Raw genomic sequence first — 20,701 nt, forward strand, 5'->3', positions numbered from 1 at the left:
CAGCTCTCTGAATTCATGAATTTCCACTTTTCCCTTAGTCCTCCAATTATTTTCTTCTTCAGTGTATGATCCAACTCTCCTTTGAAAGCCATAATTGAATCTGCCACTACCACTTTCTCAGACGGTACATTAGAGATCCTAACCACCTGCTGCACATTTTTCCTCATATCACCTTTGCTTCTTTTGCTAATTATCTGAGATTAGTGTGCTCCAGTTCTCAACTGTTCTACAATAAGAACAATCTCTTCCTATCTACTATGTGTAGACAAATCAACATTTTGAATACCTCTATCAAATTTCCTCTCAGCCATCTTATCTCCAAAGGTGAACAGTCCAAAATTTTCCAATCTTTCGATAAAACTGAAGCTCCTCAAGGCTTGGAGCATTCTTATGAATCTTTTCTGCACTTTCCCTAATGCCCTCACTGTCTTTCTAAAGTGCAGCACCCAGAACTGGATGCAATATTTTAAATTAGATTTAAGTTGAAATTTTAAATTTTTTCAAAATGTTAGAATAGAAGCAGCCGGAGTTCTCACCAATCCAGGATTTTTGTTAGCTTTCAGCAGTTGTTACTGGGATCTCAAAAAGGTTGGAATGCTGTGGACCTCTCCTGGTTGCTAAACTCTCTCTTTTCGAATAGTCTTTTCTTGTTCTTCCCTCCTGGATTTGTCTTTTTGCCAAAGGTGTGTTTATGGAATGTTAGTACATTGGAACAGTTAGTGGATATTTTTAGTTCAGAGAAATTAACTGAATTACAACAGAAAGATGAAAAACTGAAGAAGGTCTATCAAAATCTTGATGAGGAAATGAAGACAATCATATATTTAGGCAGAAATGGGCAGAAGTTCATCAACTCGTACTACTGGTGAGTTATAGAAAGCAAGTGTTGTGGGTAGCACATGAATTACCAACAGGTGGTCATTTGGGTATAAGAAAACTCAGGCCAAAATACAAAAACATTTTTACTGGCCTGGACTACATGAGGATTCGATTGAATTTTGCCAGACATATCAAAAGTATCAGGAAACTGGAAAACCGAATCAAAAGGTGGAGTGCTGGAAAAGCACAGGCAGAGGCAACATCAGGAAGAGCTTATGTTTGAAATGTCGACTCTCCTGCTCCTCAGATGCTGCCTGACTGCCTGTACTTTTCCAGCACCACACATTTTGACTCTGATCTCCAGCATCTGCAGTCCTCGCTTTCTTCTAGGTAACTGGAAAACCTCAGGTAATGATAAAACCAGCACCTTCAAAACTACTCCTGCATTTGAGGAACCTTTTACAAGGGTCTTAACTGATTCCATAGAACCTCTACCTAAAACAAACGGGAATCAGTATTTGTTGACCATAATGGATATGTCTAATAGATTTCCAGAGGCCATCCCATTATGTAGTATCACAGCTAAAAAGAATCAATATAATGTATACATATTGTGTACTAATAGAGTAAGAGTAAAGGCTTAAAAATGAAGTCATCTTTGTATATTGATCATTTCTCAATCATTTATTGATCGTTCATGATGGGTATCTTTATGGGATGTCACGACTTTGGAACAATTAGTAATAGTTACCGTATCATTATTATGTTAAGCTTTCCAATAGAGTCAAGTTATTCCACATTCTTTCTTTTGTTGTATTTTAACTAGTGTTTGAATAAATTGTGTTTTTCTTAATATCGAGTAGATGACCAATCTAATTGCATCTAGAACACGGCACCTCACATTTATCTTGAAATGAAGAAAATGTTGGGGTCTAGGCTACCTTCTTAATATATTTTGAGGGGGTCTGTTCCATAATAGTAAGGAATTTTACAGATTAGCTCCATCAGAAGAAATTTGTTCTCATCCAGGTTCCTCTATTTTCACTTATCTCTCCTTGAACTCAAAATTGAATCATTTAACCTGCAGTGACTTTCCCCATTTGACCAAAATAGAACACTTCACTCTTCTCATATTAAATCCTGTTTGTTACTTGTTCATCCATTCCACCAGTCCACATCCTGTTGAAATCTATTACTGGCTTCCTTGCTGTTTACTATGCTTCCATGTATTGTATCAACTGCATGTTTCAAAATTAAGTTCAAGTTCAAGTCAGCCATGCATATCAAATGCGTTAGTAGTAATACTGAACCATGACAAACTCCAATCTGAACAATAGCACAATATGTTTTTCTTTAGTTAATCTTATATCCATGGCGCTACTGCTTTTTTACAGGAACGGTGTTCTCCCTAAGTCTCGCTGCTCCTTTAAGGTTCTCCTTAAAATCTAGCCGTTTGACCAAACTTTTGTCTACCCATTCTATTATATCCTTGTGTGGTCTGGTGTCAATTTTTGTCTGATTAGCTGAGAATCATTGCGCAATGTTCTATCATGTTGAATAGAAGCAATTTAAGTACAAGTTGTTGTTGCTGCTGTCAAATGCAGTAAGTAGCCTTAAAAATCTCAAAACATTAAGATATGACTACTATCCACACAATAGTCCAATTAAAAATAAAGTGTGACAATACATATTGGAATGACACATTATCACAGCACCTCCTACCCGATTCATCTGTAACTGTGATCTTTGGCAGTTCTTCCACATCGTCATCAGACATTTCCATTTCTTCTTCACGGCGAATACCCATTAGCTCATCATTATGTATGTTGCGAATTTCCTGAGGATGTGGACAGAAGCTTTTGATTGATTTCATAAGGAGAACTCCACAAGCAAAACTGGCTGATATGCTAATGATCTAAACCCACTATCTCTTTTTGGTAAGTTTGATATAAATTTGCAGAGAATTGAGGGAACAATTTTCAAAATACTTATCATTTTGGAAAACTATTCAACCAAATTACATTTCAAACCTGAATAGTATAGACTGTAAATTTTCTGAAAGCATAAGCAACATTTTGTAAAAATAATTTGTCACTCAAAATTCTATGGGCTTATTGTCACAGTGATTTCATAATACTCCGACAGCAGGTATTTTAAGGTTGGTAAACATCAGTCTTCCTAAAGAAACAGATGTTAGATTCTTAAAATACACACTTTCTTAAAAAGAAAGTAGAATGAATAGAACAAACCATTAAAAACATACTCTTCATTCCTCCTTTTGAATGAGATACATTATAAGCCACATGAACCAGTTATTTAAACTCACTTTTCTTTCCGCCTTAAAGCAGACAAATTGAGCTTTCCCCTATTCTTCATCACATTCATTTTATACAAATTTAATTTGTTTACAGTACAATCAATCAGTAGTTGTGCTTCACTCTATTTGGAGGAGCCGTGCTGGACTGGGGTGAACCAAGTGAAAAAAATCACACAACACTAGGTTATAGTCCAACAGGTTTATTTGGAAGCACTAGCTTTCGAAGCGCTGCTCTCCTTCATCAGATGCTCCTTCGTAAGGGCAGGTTAACAAGCTGCTTACCACACAGTCCTTTGGTCAAGAAGCTTAGGACACCCTATATCTTCCTAAAGATGCCTCTCAACTACTGTAGATGTATGTTATTGAAAATGGGCTTACCTTTGATGTACAGGTCATTTTAGAGGAACACAAGTTGATAACCCAGAATTAAGTGGAATAAAGCACATTTTTTAAAACAATAAGGCCAGTTCTACCCATTATCCTGCACTTGATTTCCTTCTGAAATTAGATCAATTTGTACTCACCAATTTTCTAGCGCAGACGGAAAGAGAAGACTACAATGATATTAATTAACAATAAAACGTTTTCAAAGATGAGGATGCATCTACTTTACTGAGACAGTTTATGGAGATAACACTGATAAGTAAAGATATTGTTTAATGAGAAGTATGACAAAGGATGTTGGTGAACATATACCATACCATCTCCAGCCTCTTAACTGTGGATGTGCTTTAAGATATCTGGTGAATAATCCAAATTAACTTACCTTAATGTTTATAATCACCCTGGACACTTTTTTTAAAATTCAGTGTGAGTGCACTTAAAACAATGTAATTGTTTTAATTAGTTTTGGAGTTATTTTTCTAGAGCTTTACGATACTCCAAATGTAAAACTAAATTTTGGAAGTGTGGTGGCACAGTCAATTAAGGACATCTGGGAGATGGGCTTGTCCAGATAATGAAAAAAGGTGAGTCTCCTCACTTTATTATTTGTGAGGAATTCTCATGGAAAATGACTGAATCAACAGCACAAAAGTGACTAAATATGATACTGGCAGCTTAATTTAGAAAGCCCAAAACAAAATAAAGGGAATTCAGGGTAACTAATGTTGATTCAAGGCAGAAGGAATTGTTGAACAAGAAGGTAAAAAGTTATGCTTTAATTGATCTTGGAATACTTGGAGTAATTCCACTCTGTCAGAGGTTTATAAAATCATGACAGGCATAGATAACGTGAATAGCCAAAGTCCTTTCCCAAGGGCAGAATAATCCAAAACTAGAGAGATAGGTTTAAGGAGCGGAGGATTTAAAATGGACCCGAGGGGCAACGTTTTCCACACAGAGGGTGATACGTATATGGAATGAGCTGCCAGTGGTAGTAGTGGAGGTGACGACATTTAGAAAATGTAATGGGCATTTGGACAGGTACACAGATAGAAAAGGTTTAAAAGGATATGGGTCAAATGCAGGCAAATGGACCAATTCAGTTTAGGAAACATGGTTGGCATTGACAAGTTGTGCCAAAGCGTCTGTTTCTGTGCTGTATGCCTCCATGACTCTATTCTAACTTGGATTAGCAAAAGAAAAACAGTACCCAATGTACTTCCGATATAAATACTAGATTCACTTTAACTCCCTGCAAGTATTTTTATTGACATGCTATTGAAATTGTACGTTAATACATAACAAGTTAAAAGAATCTTTAAAAAAAGACTAACCTCTGCTTGTTTTTGCCACATATGCAGATTCTTGCGTTGAGCTTTTGAGAAATGGTCCCACGCCTTTTGCTTGGAGGCAGAGTGGAAAACGAAGACAATCTGCTCAACTTTGGTGAACAAGGGAGTCAAACAACCCAGTTTATGGTCCCACCAGGCATTTAATGAGGAGTAGAGAAGTAAAAGAGGAAGGGAGTCAGGCAGGCAAGCAGGCTATTGTGGTCAGTGCAGTTCTGTGATCAGAGTAAAGTGACTCCAACTAGTACTTACTTTGTACAATTTTGTAGGTGTGTACCTTCCTCGGGTTCATTGCCCATCTCTCATAATTCTATGTATTTATTTCCATTGAGAAACAGATTAGATATCATCAAAAAAAAAATCAAACCTATACATTTCCTTTCAAGCGTCCTGCCTCCAAAGCTGTTTGATTAATCCACAAGAGACAAAAACATGAATATTTTTATTACTGCTGGCATACGTTTCAAAACAGACCAGATAACATAAACGGAGAAAGTGACTATTTAAATAGAACACCACCAGTTGTAATCATTGTTCATAACCAAGTTATATTGATTAACACAACATTCTTGCTCTATTTAACCAAACTCAGCTGGTCTTTTTGCTGTATATATTACTCTGTTCAGAAAATAAAATTTGTGCCTAGATCCAGCAACTTGTAGGATTGCAGTGGTGTGAGGATATACAGGAATCTGTGAACAGAACTTTGAAACCAAACCGAAAACATCTGATTTTGGTGTATTTAGTTTGGTTGCCAAATGACAAATGTATGGATTTTATATTCCCTTTTCTCTTTACCTCCCTAAGGCAATCATAGTAAAAAATGGCGAGGTTCCAGATCCATAGGAAAGTGATTGCCCTTAATTGTTTTGTATCAATTAGGGACGGGTAATAAATGCTGGTCTTGCCAGTGACATCTATATCCCATGAGTAAGAAAAAAGTACTGATGCTGCATTGAATGGTACTGAGGTGGTGCCCAAGAATGACCTTGGCAAACTTGCCTTTGAATTTCGTCTCACTAGAGATTTGTTTGTTCATCCACAGACATCAAGATGAACTTAGGTTTACTAACAGGAAAAGCAATTTAACCTCAGAAAACAAAGCTTATTTGTGCTAGAGTTTTTTTCAAAAAAAATTACTGTAACAATACTTGAGTTTTATTGTGCATTCATCAGAAGACATTCTTTGATATCAGAAGGATCTGTTTGAAGCTCTGTTGCAAATGGGGGAAAGAGATGCAAACAATCAAGAATAAGCAAACTTAAGAAAAAAAGAGCTGGAAAAATTAGGAATTCAAGTCATTCAAAGAGAAAAATGCAGAGTGAAGAATTTCAGAGACAGGACACAATGTCAGGTGAGAGGTGGTACTGCTGGATAACTCACTAAAAGGCACTGAAAAGGAAAATTAACCGGACCTTGATTTGCACACAAAGGAAGGGAGAGTCATAAATCCTAACAGGTGGAAAAAAGTCATGAACAAGACACTGTTTTGGTCATACCCAGAAGACTAAGCTGATCAACAAAAAAAAGAAAGGATATTCAGGCAATAAAGACATGATAGGAAAGGGAACCTAAATTAGGGCATTTTAACAGTTACGAGAGGTTTAAAAGCTCACAAATGTTTTCTCTAATGAAAGAAGGCTTAAGAGAAACAATATTCAAGATTACTTAAACACAAATTGAGCCCAATAATAAATTTGAAATTGCCACAAAATTATTATCTGGAGGACCAGCACAAGCTTAGTGAAGGGAAACAGAAGATAGATAAGGCCTGTCAAAAAGAAAGTAGAAACAGATGTGGAGAAAAAAAACTCATCAAGGAAGAATTGGCACATATTTTAGGAAGTGAACAATTGAGGATGTTTGATTGAGTGAGCAGCCAGATGGATATATGAGTTTTTCTATTCATATACTTTATATTGCTAAATATTCGAATCCAGTACTACCAAAATTTGAACTGAACTGAAATATGACTTCAATACAGAGAAACAACTTCACATTACCAGGGATTAGTACATTTAGAATTATTAGTTGCAGGTCTGATATTAACACATGCCCAGAAATCATTTAAAAATACTAAGTAACAACAAACTTTATTATTTCCTGAAGAATATTCCACCTTTGAGGAATCACTTTACTTTTAAACAGTTATAAGAATGTAGACTGTAATGGAAAGAGACAGAATTCACACTGAACTGCACTCATGTTTTAACGAAGATTTCACCAGAGGATTACAGATTGGTTCTCACAATGTGAGATACTGAGATGGCTATTCTTTTGGATGAGAAATCTGTACATACTACAGAGCAATTGGGACATATTTCAGAGGGTGAGTCAAAGGATTCTTGCCTGCAATATCAAAATTCATAGAGAATTATGACAAATATGAGTCTGTACCGAAGTTTAAATTTAGAACCAAGCTCGCCTTTCATTTAAAATCAAAAAGAGCTGCACGTGTGTTCTTTGGAAAAATAGACCCACAGCAATGTGGTTAACTCTTAACTGTCCTCTGGGGTGAGCAATAAACACTGACCTAACCACCCTTGTCCCATTCAAACAAAAAAAAATTAAATTTCATTTTCACTCAAACTCATGAAACATAACAAATTTCATAATATGTTTTGATCAAACATCATAAATAAGACTTCTGAGTGTATGATTAAATGTGAAAATGCCAATTAGACAGAATGGTTCCAAACTTTCTGCAATTTACCAACAGTTGCCAGTGAAAAGTAGTACTGAGATATGCTCTCAGAACTAGTTCTATATTTTGGATTGTAAGTTATCTTTTGCACACATTGCAGCAGCTAACTGATTTTTTTTCCAGTGTTTGGAGAATCATATCACAAGTGACATACTTTGCTGTAATGCCTGAAGTACAACTTAACCGAACAAACGAATACACGTTAAAAGGCTTGCTGGTTTCATATTTCCAAATTACTTTGTACCTTTTGTTTTCAGTGTATAATTGTAAGGACTGGGAGAATATATACAAACAAAGGTCATTTAGCTCTTAAGAACATGTCCTGCCATTCAATAACAACATGGTATGACTTAATCCCTCACACTTTTTATTCTTCATCCCTCAATAACTTTTGACAAATGTTCACTAATTTCATTTTTAAAATTAGTAATTTTAGTTAGGGGCACTTATAATGTTCTCAACTTGGCAATTTATTATGTTTCAATGCTGTTATTTTTAATTACTGTTCCGTCACTGACCTTAAGTTTGTTGAGTTTCTAATTCGATAGTTTCCTTGGGATGTCTGGCACACTGACCGTTTCTTCAATGGTAAATGCTATTGTAATTGTGGTTATTCAGCATGTCTGCCATTTGTTATTACCATTAACAGGAATCACTATGATCAGTTTTCAGCCAATCCATATTTCTTTTATCCATCCTTTGTCTTAATGTAACTATAAACCTTTTTTTGTGCTGATTTTGATATCCCATTCACTCAGGGTTGGTTGATGAGTCAGCATTATAGTAACACAATTCAAGGATGTTTGGGGATAACAGCTGTAGACCATGTGCCGAGTTGCTCTTTTATGTCAGAATGCCTTACTACATTTTTTATATATGCATCCATTGGTTTTTAGGTGATACTCACCATGTTCTATAAATAATGATACCCATTTAATTAAATTCAAGATAAAGAAAAGACATGAACGAAAAAAGGTGGAAAAAGTTTCTGTTGTCCACAATTACTATTTCAAATGTTGAAAAACAAAGTTATCACTTACACTGAACCAGAATCTTTGAGAGAGCATTCTTAAACTTCTCTTTGGCTTCCTCCACTTCTTTTTGATGGAGAAGTTTTTCATTCATAAGCCTTCGAATATGGCTGTTAGCTGACTGGATCATGGAATAGAAGGTATTTGCTGATCGGCGGTTTACTTCTCCTCGTTCTAGCCAGGTATAAAGGGTCTGAACAGCTTCAGAGAATTTTGCATCATCTTCAAATATGCAATTGATGTATTCCAATGCAAGCAAAAGAAAAGGAAGAAACCAGATTTAACCTTTCAAGGACAATCTGAACAGAAGACTTGCATGTTAAATTCTCTTCTGACTTGCTGTTGGATTATTTTAAAACCTTTTAACTAAATATTTACTTTCAGTACTTGGGCAACACTGGCAAAACCTAGATTCATCCCTGGGTTAATAACATGTTGATGGACTACCTTTTGCTTAGCAGTCACCTTTTTTTGTTGTTCATTCACAAGATGATGGCGTCACTGGCTCAGCCAGCATTTATTTCCCTTGCCAGCAGGCAGTTAAAAGTTAACCACATTGCTGTGGGTCTGCAGTCACGTAGTCCAAGTCAAGTAAAGCCAGCAATTTCCTTCCCCAAAGGACATTTCTGAACTAGTGACAATCAGCCATGGTTTCATGCTCATTTAACTGAATAGCTTGATGTGTCAGAGTCAACCAAATTGCAAGGCACTAGGTTCACAAGCAGGACAGCAAGCACCCTTCACCAAATCCTATAGTGAATCAGGTTGACTTGTAAACAATGTTCTGTTGTAATGATGTACTTTATTCTTGGGTCAGAGCTCAAAAGATATAGCAATGTAATGCTGCACTTTAACTTGCTATTCAGACAATCTCCCTTCAGTAAGTTAAATAATCGTTGAATCTCCTCTTCCAAAATCCATGTCGAATCCTTTACTCTAACACTTTCCTTACCTTGTCGGCAGGCATGTGAAACAAGAAAAAAATTGTAAAACTTTTGTGTCGCTGGATTATGGAACTTCTTTTTAATAGAATCCCTAAAGTGTCAAAGCAGGCCATTTGGCCCGTTGAGTCCACATTGACCCTCCGAACAGCATCCGACCCCCTACGCTATCTTTGCAACCTTGTATTTCCCATGGTTAATCTACCTAGCCTGCACATCACTGGACACTATGGACAATTTAGCATGGCCAATCCACCTAACCTGAACATCTTTGGACTGTGGAAGGAAACTGGTGCTCCCAGAGGAAATCAGTGCAGACAGGGGGAGAATGTGCAAACTCCAGACAGCCAGTTGTCAGAGGCTGGAATCGAACCCTGGTCCCTGGCACTGTAAGACAGCAGTGCGAAACACAGCCATTGTACTTGTCAGCATTAATAAAACATTTAAATGAAGAACAAAAATTTATTGTGCAGAACTTTTAAATTACCTTTCAGCTTTTCTGACAGCATAGCACTTTCATGTTCTGAATAATGCACTATCGGTGGTGGTGAAGGTGGTCGAAATCTTTCTTCTTCCACTCTTCGACGATGGCGTTCCTCTCTAGCCATCATACGTTGCTTACATTCCCATTCATAAAGGTCATCTCTAGCTTCAGCAAAGTCAACATGAAGTCGACCTGTATCCTTCTTATCTGTGCTAGAGCCTATTCTTATTCGATAACCTGTTGAGACCCAAAGGCATAAAAAAAACTCAAGCTAGCCACAACATGTAAAAGAGAAATCTATCACTGATCTACAGATACTGAAAGACTACAGACGTAAGAATGCAGATTACTGAAATTCCAATTTCATGCTGGGTCTCGCTATCTGTTTATTAGCATTTTAGAAAAAAATCTCAATAAACTAAAACCTCTCCAAAAGGTTTTAGTTAATCAATTATTTGATGTTCAAAATCAAGCCTTAGCAATATTTGTACTTAAAATTCCATCATAAAAGAGGATATTCATGGTTTTGAGCAATTATCATGATCATTTAAGGTGAAGCATTTGATAAATATGCTATTTGAAAAGAAACAACATTGTTAAGGACAGATCAAAAATTACCCGACAAATAGACAGCTTTGTCTATCATGAATTCATCTGAAAACCGAATATGGCAAAAATTTTTCTTGCTTTTACGAATCGCTATGATTTCACCACATTGTCCAAAAACTTCAGAGACTATCTCTTCAGAGGCATTCTCAGGTAGACCACCAACAAAGACAGTCTTGCATCCTGGAGGCCTTTCTCGCATAGCAGGTGGTGGAAGATCTAAACAAAATAAAAGCTCATGAGTTAAAATTGTCAGAGGTTATACACAGAACTATATGACCACGTGAGGTTGAAACTTCAGACATCAACTAGCTCCCTTTAGCAAGAAAAAAAAGTTAGTTTCAAAGTTAGATAAGCAATTGATTGGGCATTTGTGTTCTCAAAAATAAGTCACTTACTGGACATTTTTACTTTGTTTACCTTCAACTGTCATAATTTGACAGATAATTGATCCTACTACTCAATCTGTTCAGATGTTGTTACATGCCTTTGGAACACGTTGGACTTGAACCCCAGTGTCCTGGCGAGAGGCAGGGATGCTAACACTGCACCATAAGAGCCCTTTAATCCATCTATATTACTGGAAGCTGATGACAAATCACATTTTTCATTTGTGATATGACCAATGGTTTACCTTGCAGACCACCCAAGTGCTTTATTTAAAGAAAAGTGAACAATCATCACAACTTAGATTCAGTCTTGACACAGTTATTTGAAATTCATGTTCTTTAATAACCTTAAATCAAATTATAAATGTCACTGCAATTAAAAATAACATTTTTTTTCTTCATGAATGTGGGCTTGGCTGAGAAGGCCAGCGTTTATTCTTTTAACGAATTATCTTTGTAGTGCAATTTAAGAACCACACAGCTGTGCCTCTGAAGTCACATGTAGATCAAACTGGTGTGGACAGATTTGCTTCCCTAAAGGATGGGAATAAACCAGATGAATCTTTGCAACAACCTGTAATAGTTATCAGTGTCAGTATTAATAAGACTAGTTTGTATTCCAGACTTCTCAGCTGAACTTAAACCCCACCAAGTTGCCAGGGTGATATTAGATTAGATTAGATTGCCTACAGTGTAAACAGGCCCTTCGGCCCAACAAGTCCACACTGATTCTCCGAAGAGTAGCCCATCCAGGCCCATTTCCCTCTGACTAATGCATCTAACAGTATGCGGGATTTAACATGGCCAATTCACCTGACCTGCACATCTTTGGATTGTGGGAGGAAATTGGAGCACCCAGAGGAAACCCACACTGACAAGGGGAGAATGTGCAAACTCCACATGGACAATTGCTAGAGGCTGGAATCGAACCTGGGTTCTTGGCGCTGTGAGGCAGCAGTGCTAACCACTGAGCCACCGTGCCACCCTGGTGATATTTGAACTCATATCACCAAACTATTAGCCTGGGCCTGGAGATTACTAATCCATAACATTTTCAGTTTTTCATCAGATTCTGAATTATTTAGAAAGTAATCAAGTGTTTTCATGTCTCCTTTACTCTAGAGATATTAAAAAAAGCCAAGAAATTGGGTTCTGACTTTGGGGCATGAGGACCAGCATGCTCTACTGACTGCACAATTTGAAGCTTTAACAAGGCTGGTTATTGGGAAACTAACGGTCATGGTTTTCCGATAAGTTATGTCAAATGGTTTAGAGGAATTCAGGGCCACATGTGCCATTGGTCAGTTCATGTTCATGCAGTACTGGAAGTACACCTGCAGGGAAAGCATAGCGATTTTAATAAAGACTTGAACTAGAAAGGCCTTATTTTATTTCCAGCATGAGAGAATAAATCACATGCATTTAGGCAGATACTTTTGCTTACCTTTGGGTTTTGTCAGAAGTAATGTAAAGTCATATCTACCGAGGGAAATAGCTTTTAGAAGACAGACTGTGTACTTCACTACTTTCTCCTGTAACAAGCCCAACCAGAGAGGGCATGATACTAGATTTTGTAATAGGACCTGAAGACAGATAGATCAACTGGAAGTGGGTGAACTTTCTCAAGATAATGATCATAATAGTTATAGATTTAGCATTGATATGAAAAAGGGGAAAAGATAGAACATGCATGAAAGTTGGAGAAAGACAAACTTTACAAAACAGAGGTGATCTGCCAAAGGTGAGTTAGTCACAGATATTTCAAGGAAAATCTGTGGGCGGTATTTAAAAGTGAGATTTTACCGGCATGGGAAAGTAAGACCAAAGGGCATAATCTCAGAATAAAGGGAAATCAATTTAAATCTGATATAAGGAATAATTTCTTCTCTCAGATGGCAGTATGTCTTTGGAATTCCTTGCTTCAGAGCCGTAGGGACAAAGTCCTTCTGTATATTTAAGGCGGAGATAAATAGATTCTTGATCAATAGGGGCATCAAGGATGACAGAGAAAAAGTAAGGAAGTGGACATGGGAAATGTTGCCTCAGCCAAGGTCCTATTCGATTGTGGAGCAGGCTTGTGGGGTTGGCCTATTCCTGTTTCTATTTCTTGTGGTCTTATATGTTAAGATAATATAGAAAAATAGAGCTTATGGCAATCTCAAAAGGAGTAATACTTTAGGGAGCTTCAAGGATTTTAAGAAGTACAGGGATGAAGTGACAAAAGAAATTGGGAAGGATACGAAATAAATTGGTCAGTAAAATTAAGGAAAGACCAAAAAGGTTTTATTAGTACATTAAGAACAAGAGAGTGACTAAGGAAAAAGATTGAGTCTATCAGAGATGCACTTGTGTGTGAATACAGAAAACGTGGGCCGGATTCTTAATGTGTATTTTGTCTCAATCTTCACAGGGAAGGATGATAAATGCATTCTAATTAAAGCAGGAGTGTGAAATCTTAGATGAAACAAGGATAATGAGAAGGGAAGTACTGAGCTGACTGCATGCCTTGAAGGTTGTAAAATCACCAGGGCTGAATGAATTGGATGATAGGCTGTTAAATAAAGCAGGTCAGAATAGCTAAAGCTCTGAGGATCATTTTCCAATCCTCACTACACACAGACAAGATATCAGAGGATTGCAAGTCAACAAATGTTGTACCACTATTCAAAAGGGGAGTGAGAGATAGGGCAAATAATTATAGACTTATTAGTCTGTCTTCAGTGGTGGGAAATGACTAGAAGCAATTAATATAGGACTAATTGTTATGTGGAAAGGTATTGGTTTATCAGACATAGTCAGCAAAGATTTGTTGTGGAAGGTTGTCTCATGTGATGATGCTGTCACTTTAAGGTTATTTTTGTCCTTGTTTTTCTTGGAGAGAGATCATAAAGGCAAAGACACCGAAATGTCTGGGCAGGAAACCCAGTTTAACAACAGCAGGGGAGTGGTCAATTCTCCCAGTTCAGATTTTTTTTATAGCTTCTTCTAGATGCAACAGTCAGAAGCTGCTGCAGTGCAAAAAGGTTCCAAGTTTCAGCAGATGTTTCCTGGCTGGCTTTCTCTCTGAAATCTCTTTGGAAGTTCTTCCTCTAGCCAGTAAGAACCTGTGTTCATATTACTTTCTGCCAAGGGATGTGCTTATGAGATATTGTGGGAACTGGAACAGCTCTTTAGTTAAGTTGCAGTATCGAGTTGGTTGAGTTTTTGAATAGTTAAGGTATTCTACATTCTTTTGTTCATATTTCAACCATAATGTTTAAATGAATTCTGTTTTGCTTAAAGTCAAGTGGTTTGACCAGCTGCATCACACCTGGGCACCCACTTTAGGTCTGCCTTTAAAATAAGAAAATGTTAGAGTCCAGGCCACCTTCTTAAAATATTTTGAGGGGCTCTGGCCTGGTCCATACACTCAAGTCATGACTCTTGAGAATGTATGATTTTCAAGGCCACATCCCTTGAAGACACTCCAATCAGCCAGAGAGATCCTCTAGAAAACAGTGACAAGACTACAGAAAAGTTCCAGCACAGAAAGAGGCCTTTGAGTCCATTACATTGGAGCATACCCAATCTAATCCCAATTCCTTGCACCTTGGTCTGTGGCCCTGCAGGTTACAGTGCTTCAGCTGAAGATCCTTTAAATGAGTTGAGAATTTCTGCCTCAACCATCAGACTGGACTGTGAATTCCAGACTTGTGGTGATTTTGTTTTCATGTCTCCTTGAATTCTTCTACCGATTACCTTAAAGCTCTGACAGGCTGGTAATCCATCCATTGGGGGAAAACAGATCCTTCTGCCCATTCTACGTCCCTCATTTTTTTTCTACTTCTTTTAAGCCTCTTCTCTGCCTCTCAATTCCAAGGAAAAGAATCTTACCCTGTCTAATCTATTCTCATAGCTGAAATTGCTGGTGAAACTCAGCAGATCTGCCAGCATGAGGAAGAAAGCAGAGTAGCAACAGTGTGTACCACCTACAAAATGCTTTGCAGAAATTTGCCAAAGATTCTTAGACAGCATCTTCCAAATCCACAACGACTTCCATCTAGAAGAACAAAACCAGCAGATACACAGGCACACCACCACCTGTAAATTTCTCCAAGCCATTCACCATCCTTACTTGGAAATGTATTGCCACTTCTTCACTGTCACTGGATCAAAATCCTGGAGATCCACCCCAATCGCATCATGGGTCTGCCTGCACCAAATTGCGTACAATGGCTCAAAACAGCAGCTCACCACTACCTTCTCAAGGGCAATTAGGGTGGACAATAAATGCTGGCTAGCCAGCGATGTTCATATCCCATGAGTGAAGAAGAGAAGAGGATGTTGAAAAGTGGGTTGTGTTGAAGAGAGAAGCAGAATATGATATAATGTGATAAGTAAATGAGTCACTTATAAACAGGATTGGGAGTTCCAAATGGTAAATTGTTTACCTGCTTCCAGAACGAGGATCAACTTGATCTAATTTGAGAGGGTGTTGAAATGGGAGATGGGGGATCCACTAATTGTGGTCCAATATTCTAACCAACAATATAGTATAGAGTAAGCAAGAATTCCGGTTTGGAAAGTGCTAGGAACAAAATTTAAAAGGACCTCAAAAGGATATAATTTCCTGAGCCACACACAACTGGGCACAATTAGGCACACAGGAAGCATTAAATGAACAAGGAGAACTGCATCGTTGAGATAGGCTTCACTTGACCTGGGCTAGGAGGAGGATTCTGTCAGAAATGTTAAATAGGGTGGTGTTGACTACTTCAAACCAAGTAATTAATTTTCTAAAACAAAAGCAAAGACAGTACAGCAATCAGAGATTGTGTATTAGAGTCAGAGTCATAGAGCACGGAGACAGGCCTTTTGGCCCAAACTGGTCCATGCTGACCATCCACACTAACCCCATTTACTTGCACTTGGCCCCATATCCTTCTAATCCTTTCCTATCGATGCATTTGTCCAAATGCCTTTTAAATGTTGTTAATGTACCCATCTCAACCACTTCTGCTGGCAGTTCTTTCTATATGCATACCACCCTGTGTAAAAAAAGGTGCCCCTCAGGTTCCCTTTTATTCTTTCCTCTCTCACACTAAACTGATGCCCTCTAGTGCTCAACTTTCCAACCCTGGTAAAAAGATTGAGTGCATTCACCCTATGCATGACTCTCATGATTTTATACATCTTTATTAGGTCCCACCTCAGTCTTCTATGCTCTAAAGAAAAAAATGTCCTAGCTTGTCCAACGTCTCCTGAGAATGTGTACAGGGTCTGAGCAGGTAGGGAAAGAGGTAAGTTTTGAGTTTTGTGAAACAAAAGGTTCAACTAGTATGACTGTGATCAGATAAGAACTTGCAGTGAACAATGAGGTGTTGGAGGCAAGGCTGGTAGTTTAACAAGATGAAAATTCATTATGTCAAGCCATTTAACAAGATGAAGCAGCTTTCAGTATGTAAAGTCAGTTAACAAGGTGAAAAAGTATTCATTACATGAAGCCAGTTATTTGAGTTTTGTGAAACAAAAGGTTCAACTAGTATGACTGTGATCAGATAAGAACTTGCAGTGAACAATGAGGTGTTGGAGGCATGGTAGTTTAACAAGATGAAAAGGAATTCATTATGTCAAGCCATTTAACAAGATGAAGCAGCATTCAGTATGTAAAGTCAGTTAACAAGGTGAAAAATTATTCATTACATGAAGCCAGTTAACAAGGTTAAGAACAGTCATTGTGTAACAGCAGATGGCTTAATCTCCACTATTGACATTCGCTGATTGTAACAGTCACCCAATCAATAGGTGTGTTGCCTTATTTGGATGCTCCTTCCTGTAAGTGACTATATAATTCATTAAGAAACTGCTGTTTGAGAGAAGACCGTGAACTCATGTCTCTGTGCACATGGGTGATCGATCTCTCTTCCTCCAGGGCCCGGAATAAAGATGGAGGTAAAACTATACTACATCTCTGAGCATTTTGCTTCAACTGAAGTGGGAAAGGGATGACAATATTGGCGTAGTCAGCAGAATCCAAACAAATAGCTACGATCGGACAGTGTCAGCGGTCACCTGGAACATCGGTGTTTCGATACGGACAGGGTCACAAGGTAAGATTTTAAACCTTGGTCCCTCTCTACATTCTTGTGTGTCAGACGGTCCCCTCGCTTGATTGCTGTCTATTTTACGGACTCCTCGAACGGTAATTAGTTTAGTTGAGAGACATAGTTTCGCAAGCGCGCTGACAGTGGTTCAAGTCCTCGGCGCTGTATTGAGGTTTGAGTCCCCTGGATGGGTTTAATTGGGTTTGAGTCCTTGGGGTTAATTTGATGTTCAAGTTCCCATTGCACTGAGAAACAGGGGTACGCATTCTCTGTGTTTAATTGAGATTTACGTCCTTGGTTTGGACTGTGGTGCCATGTGGTCCGCTGTGAGGGCTTTCTCTTTTTGTAAGTGTAATTTCAGTGAGAGGATGCAAAAAAAATAAAAACAAGAAGCGCTCAAATTAAGGTTGTACTAATACTTGCGCTGAAAAAGGAAAGTTTCAATGTAAATTATGCCATGCTGAGAGTGTTTGATGTTTAAAAAATGTTGGTTTGTTAAAATCCTGGTTCAGAAAATCCTTTTGAGTAACTGGCTTGCCTTGTTTGAATTAGGATCTCAATTCAATGTGTTTTGTGGGCTATGTAATGGGCCAAATTTTTTTTTTTGCATTGAAATTGTACAGCATTAGGTCTTTTTTAAAATTATCAAACTTTCATAACCTTAAAACAAATTGATTGAGTGCCTTAAGCCCCTATTTTGTTTCAAATTCTACAATACTTGATTAAAAAAAAAGTTGGGTCAGTGTTCATGCTGTAGCCAGAAGAGAGTATTGCTCCTATGCCTTTAATGCAGAGTGTTCACAAAAAGAAGAGTGCATTTTGATTTTCGAGAACATTAGAACTTGAGGCTGAACTGATTCAGTTCTGTTAATTATTGTTAAGATTTCATCGGCCCCCTTCATATTGCAAATTCAAAGAATGTTGATCTCTACCAAAATTGCCACTGTAATTCCGACTGTTTTATTTGGGAAGTTTCATTTGGAAATCATATTTTAAAATATTCAACATTTGTTTCCCATGAATATTTGAGATTTTAATCTGAATTGAAACTGCCTCTTCAATTGCTAAAGCACAGGAAACATTGTTGTTTTTTTGCTGTTCCAGACTTTTGAAATACTTTTCCTGACAGCTTTCACATTAGCTAAGTATCAATTTGTTAAAGGAAAATAATTTTTGAGTAACTTGAATAGGGATCCCGAAGTTTTGATTTTAAGACAACTGATTGTTGTTTATAATTGAATGAATTGTTTAGGCAATACAATTTAGAAGTTTATGGATTGTATAAAACTTGATAATGTCATAAACAGTGAACATAGTAATAGACTTCAAGAATTCAAAGAATGTCAAAATAGGCAAACACAATTTAGTATAGTTAAACGTGTGACTGTCTTCATACTGATAACCACCTTGGCAAGGAAGGAATGAGCGAGGAAATGCAAAGATACGTTCAGCAGATAACATCATCTCCAGAGTTTCTCCATCCACTGATAGTAGTCTGGAGTCCATGTGGGATCAGTTAGTTCCATAGGCAGGCCCTGAGGAAGGAGATGTGGCTGTAGTAGCGGGTCTGCTTCAGGACGTGGCTGAAGAACTTCATGGCAGAGGAGACGGTCTGATGGGTACAGTGAGAAAGAGACTCACTGAGATCCTTGTAGAGGGAGCAGGACAACTTCTTCAAGCTGGACATCCTTGGAAGAGGCTTCGCACTAAGGTTATAATCAACTAGGAGAACGTCAGGACTGCAGATGCTGGAGATCAGAGTCAAAAAGTGTGGCGCTGGAAAAACACAGCCGATCATGCAGCATCCAAGGAGCAGGAGAGTTGACATTTCAAGCATAAGCTCTTCATCAGGAATATAAGAGGTAAGCAGACAGTGGAGATTTAATTAATGAAATTTTTAAAATGGACAAGATTGATCATGAGAATTGTGTGTCAGTTCTAGGTAGTAGCTTGAAGTAGTAGAATATTTAAATGCAAGACAAAACATATATATAGTGAAAGCAGAGCAAATTTTAAAATTCCTTAAACATTGGTCGCCAATCCGAACACTAGTAAAATTTCCTATATTCAGGATGGTTTTCTACAATGTGTGGACACTAATTGTAATGGTAATGCAGACCTTTGAAATACGATATTGGACATAAAGAAATGAAAAGCTGCAATTAAAATTCTTGGATGAATGTTTTGAAAATTATCCCTGAGCAAAGTCAGCTAGCAGAGATCAAGTCTGCTGACTCTGATCAAATTTACTTTAAAAAAGGTTGTTATAAAGCTGGTGAATATCAGCTTTAGAACAAAATGCCTCCTTGGTTTCCAGGAGGCATTTTATGAAGGTGTTATTATTTCACAGTGAGTTCTGCTGAAGTTCATGAAATTAAAAAGAAATTATGCTGGCCTAAGAAATTGGATGATTGACAAAAGACAGAACAGTACAGATAACTGACAAGATGTGACTAGTGATGTCTCACAGTGATGTTAGGACCTCAACTGATTCCTATCATTTTTAACAGTTATATGAGAACAAAAAGCCACATCTCCAAGTATCATAAGGTACAAAGATTGATGGCAATAAGGCAGAAGCATATAATTATCAAGAGATTTTAATATATTAAGCGAATGAGCAAAATTGTGCCACTTTAAACTTAAGAATAATAGAACAGTTTTTCTATATAGTGAAAGGCTGGAAGCAATGGAATTTCCATCAAAAATGTATTGAACATGCTCTGAAAATAATCATAACACCTAATGGAATGTTAGCTTTTTCTTTTAAATCTAGAGGACTAAAATACAAAGCGGGAGATGGGAGTCTTCAAAAAAAAAGTGCTGGTTAAATATATTAGGAATACCATAAGCAGTTTTCAACAAACACCAGAAGAGTATTTTAGCACCAGAAGTACTGCAGAATGACACCTAGACTCCAAATGCAAAATTTAAGTTGATAGATTACATAAACTATAGTTGCCTAAAATTTTATATAACCATAAGAAATAGAATCAGGAGTTTGGGCCCTCGAGCCTGCTCTGCCATTCAGTAGGATTAGGACTACCCCTTTTCCTTTTTGACGAGGCTCACAATTTGTCATCATCCACGTTTCCCTAATCTTGCCTATCATTCATTTTCAAACATACATATTGAATCTGATTTCTCATTAACTGGCCTTCAAAGGCTTCTCACATGATACATGGATTTACCCTCAAACAATCTACATTCCCTAGTACTTGCCTAATATTGTCATGGTTAGCCTTCCCTCAATTTAATACCTTCATCAGAAAACCACTCATCCTTATCCACAGTAACTTAAAACTTATGGAAGTATGGTCACAGTTCCCAAAATGATGCCTCACTAAAACTTCAATCAACTGGCTAGGACTCATTTCAGAGGGGAAAGTGAGGACTGAAGATGCTGGAGATCAGAGCTGAAAATGTGTTGCTGGAAAAGCACAGCAGGTCAGGCAGCATCCAAGGAGCAGGAGAATTGGCGTTTCGGGCATGAGCCCTTCTTCAGGAATGAGGAAAGTGTGTCCAGCAGGCTAAGATAAAAGGTAGGGAGGAGGGACTTGGGGGAGGGGCGTTGGAAATGCGATAGGTGGAAG

At 37.7% G+C, this 20,701-nt stretch overlaps 1 protein-coding gene across 5 annotated transcripts in view; it reads right to left on the reverse strand.

Moving 5' to 3' along the window:
- enox2 (ecto-NOX disulfide-thiol exchanger 2) overlaps positions 1–20,701 on the reverse strand; it is a 213,247-nt gene that overhangs the window by 37,580 nt on the left and 154,966 nt on the right. For all 5 annotated transcript variants that reach the window (XM_043704632.1, XM_043704634.1, XM_043704631.1 and 2 more), the window contains 5 exons: positions 10,649–10,855; positions 10,034–10,267; positions 8,615–8,827; positions 4,855–4,961; positions 2,542–2,656 (listed from right to left, as the gene is read on the reverse strand). In XM_043704632.1, coding sequence (XP_043560567.1) covers positions 2,542–2,656; positions 4,855–4,961; positions 8,615–8,827; positions 10,034–10,267; positions 10,649–10,855 — 876 coding nt within the window. The remainder of the gene's footprint in view (positions 1–2,541; positions 2,657–4,854; positions 4,962–8,614; positions 8,828–10,033; positions 10,268–10,648; positions 10,856–20,701) is intronic.

This window comes from Chiloscyllium plagiosum, chromosome 15, assembly GCF_004010195.1.
Source record: "Chiloscyllium plagiosum isolate BGI_BamShark_2017 chromosome 15, ASM401019v2, whole genome shotgun sequence".
Classification (NCBI taxonomy): domain Eukaryota; kingdom Metazoa; phylum Chordata; class Chondrichthyes; order Orectolobiformes; family Hemiscylliidae; genus Chiloscyllium; species Chiloscyllium plagiosum.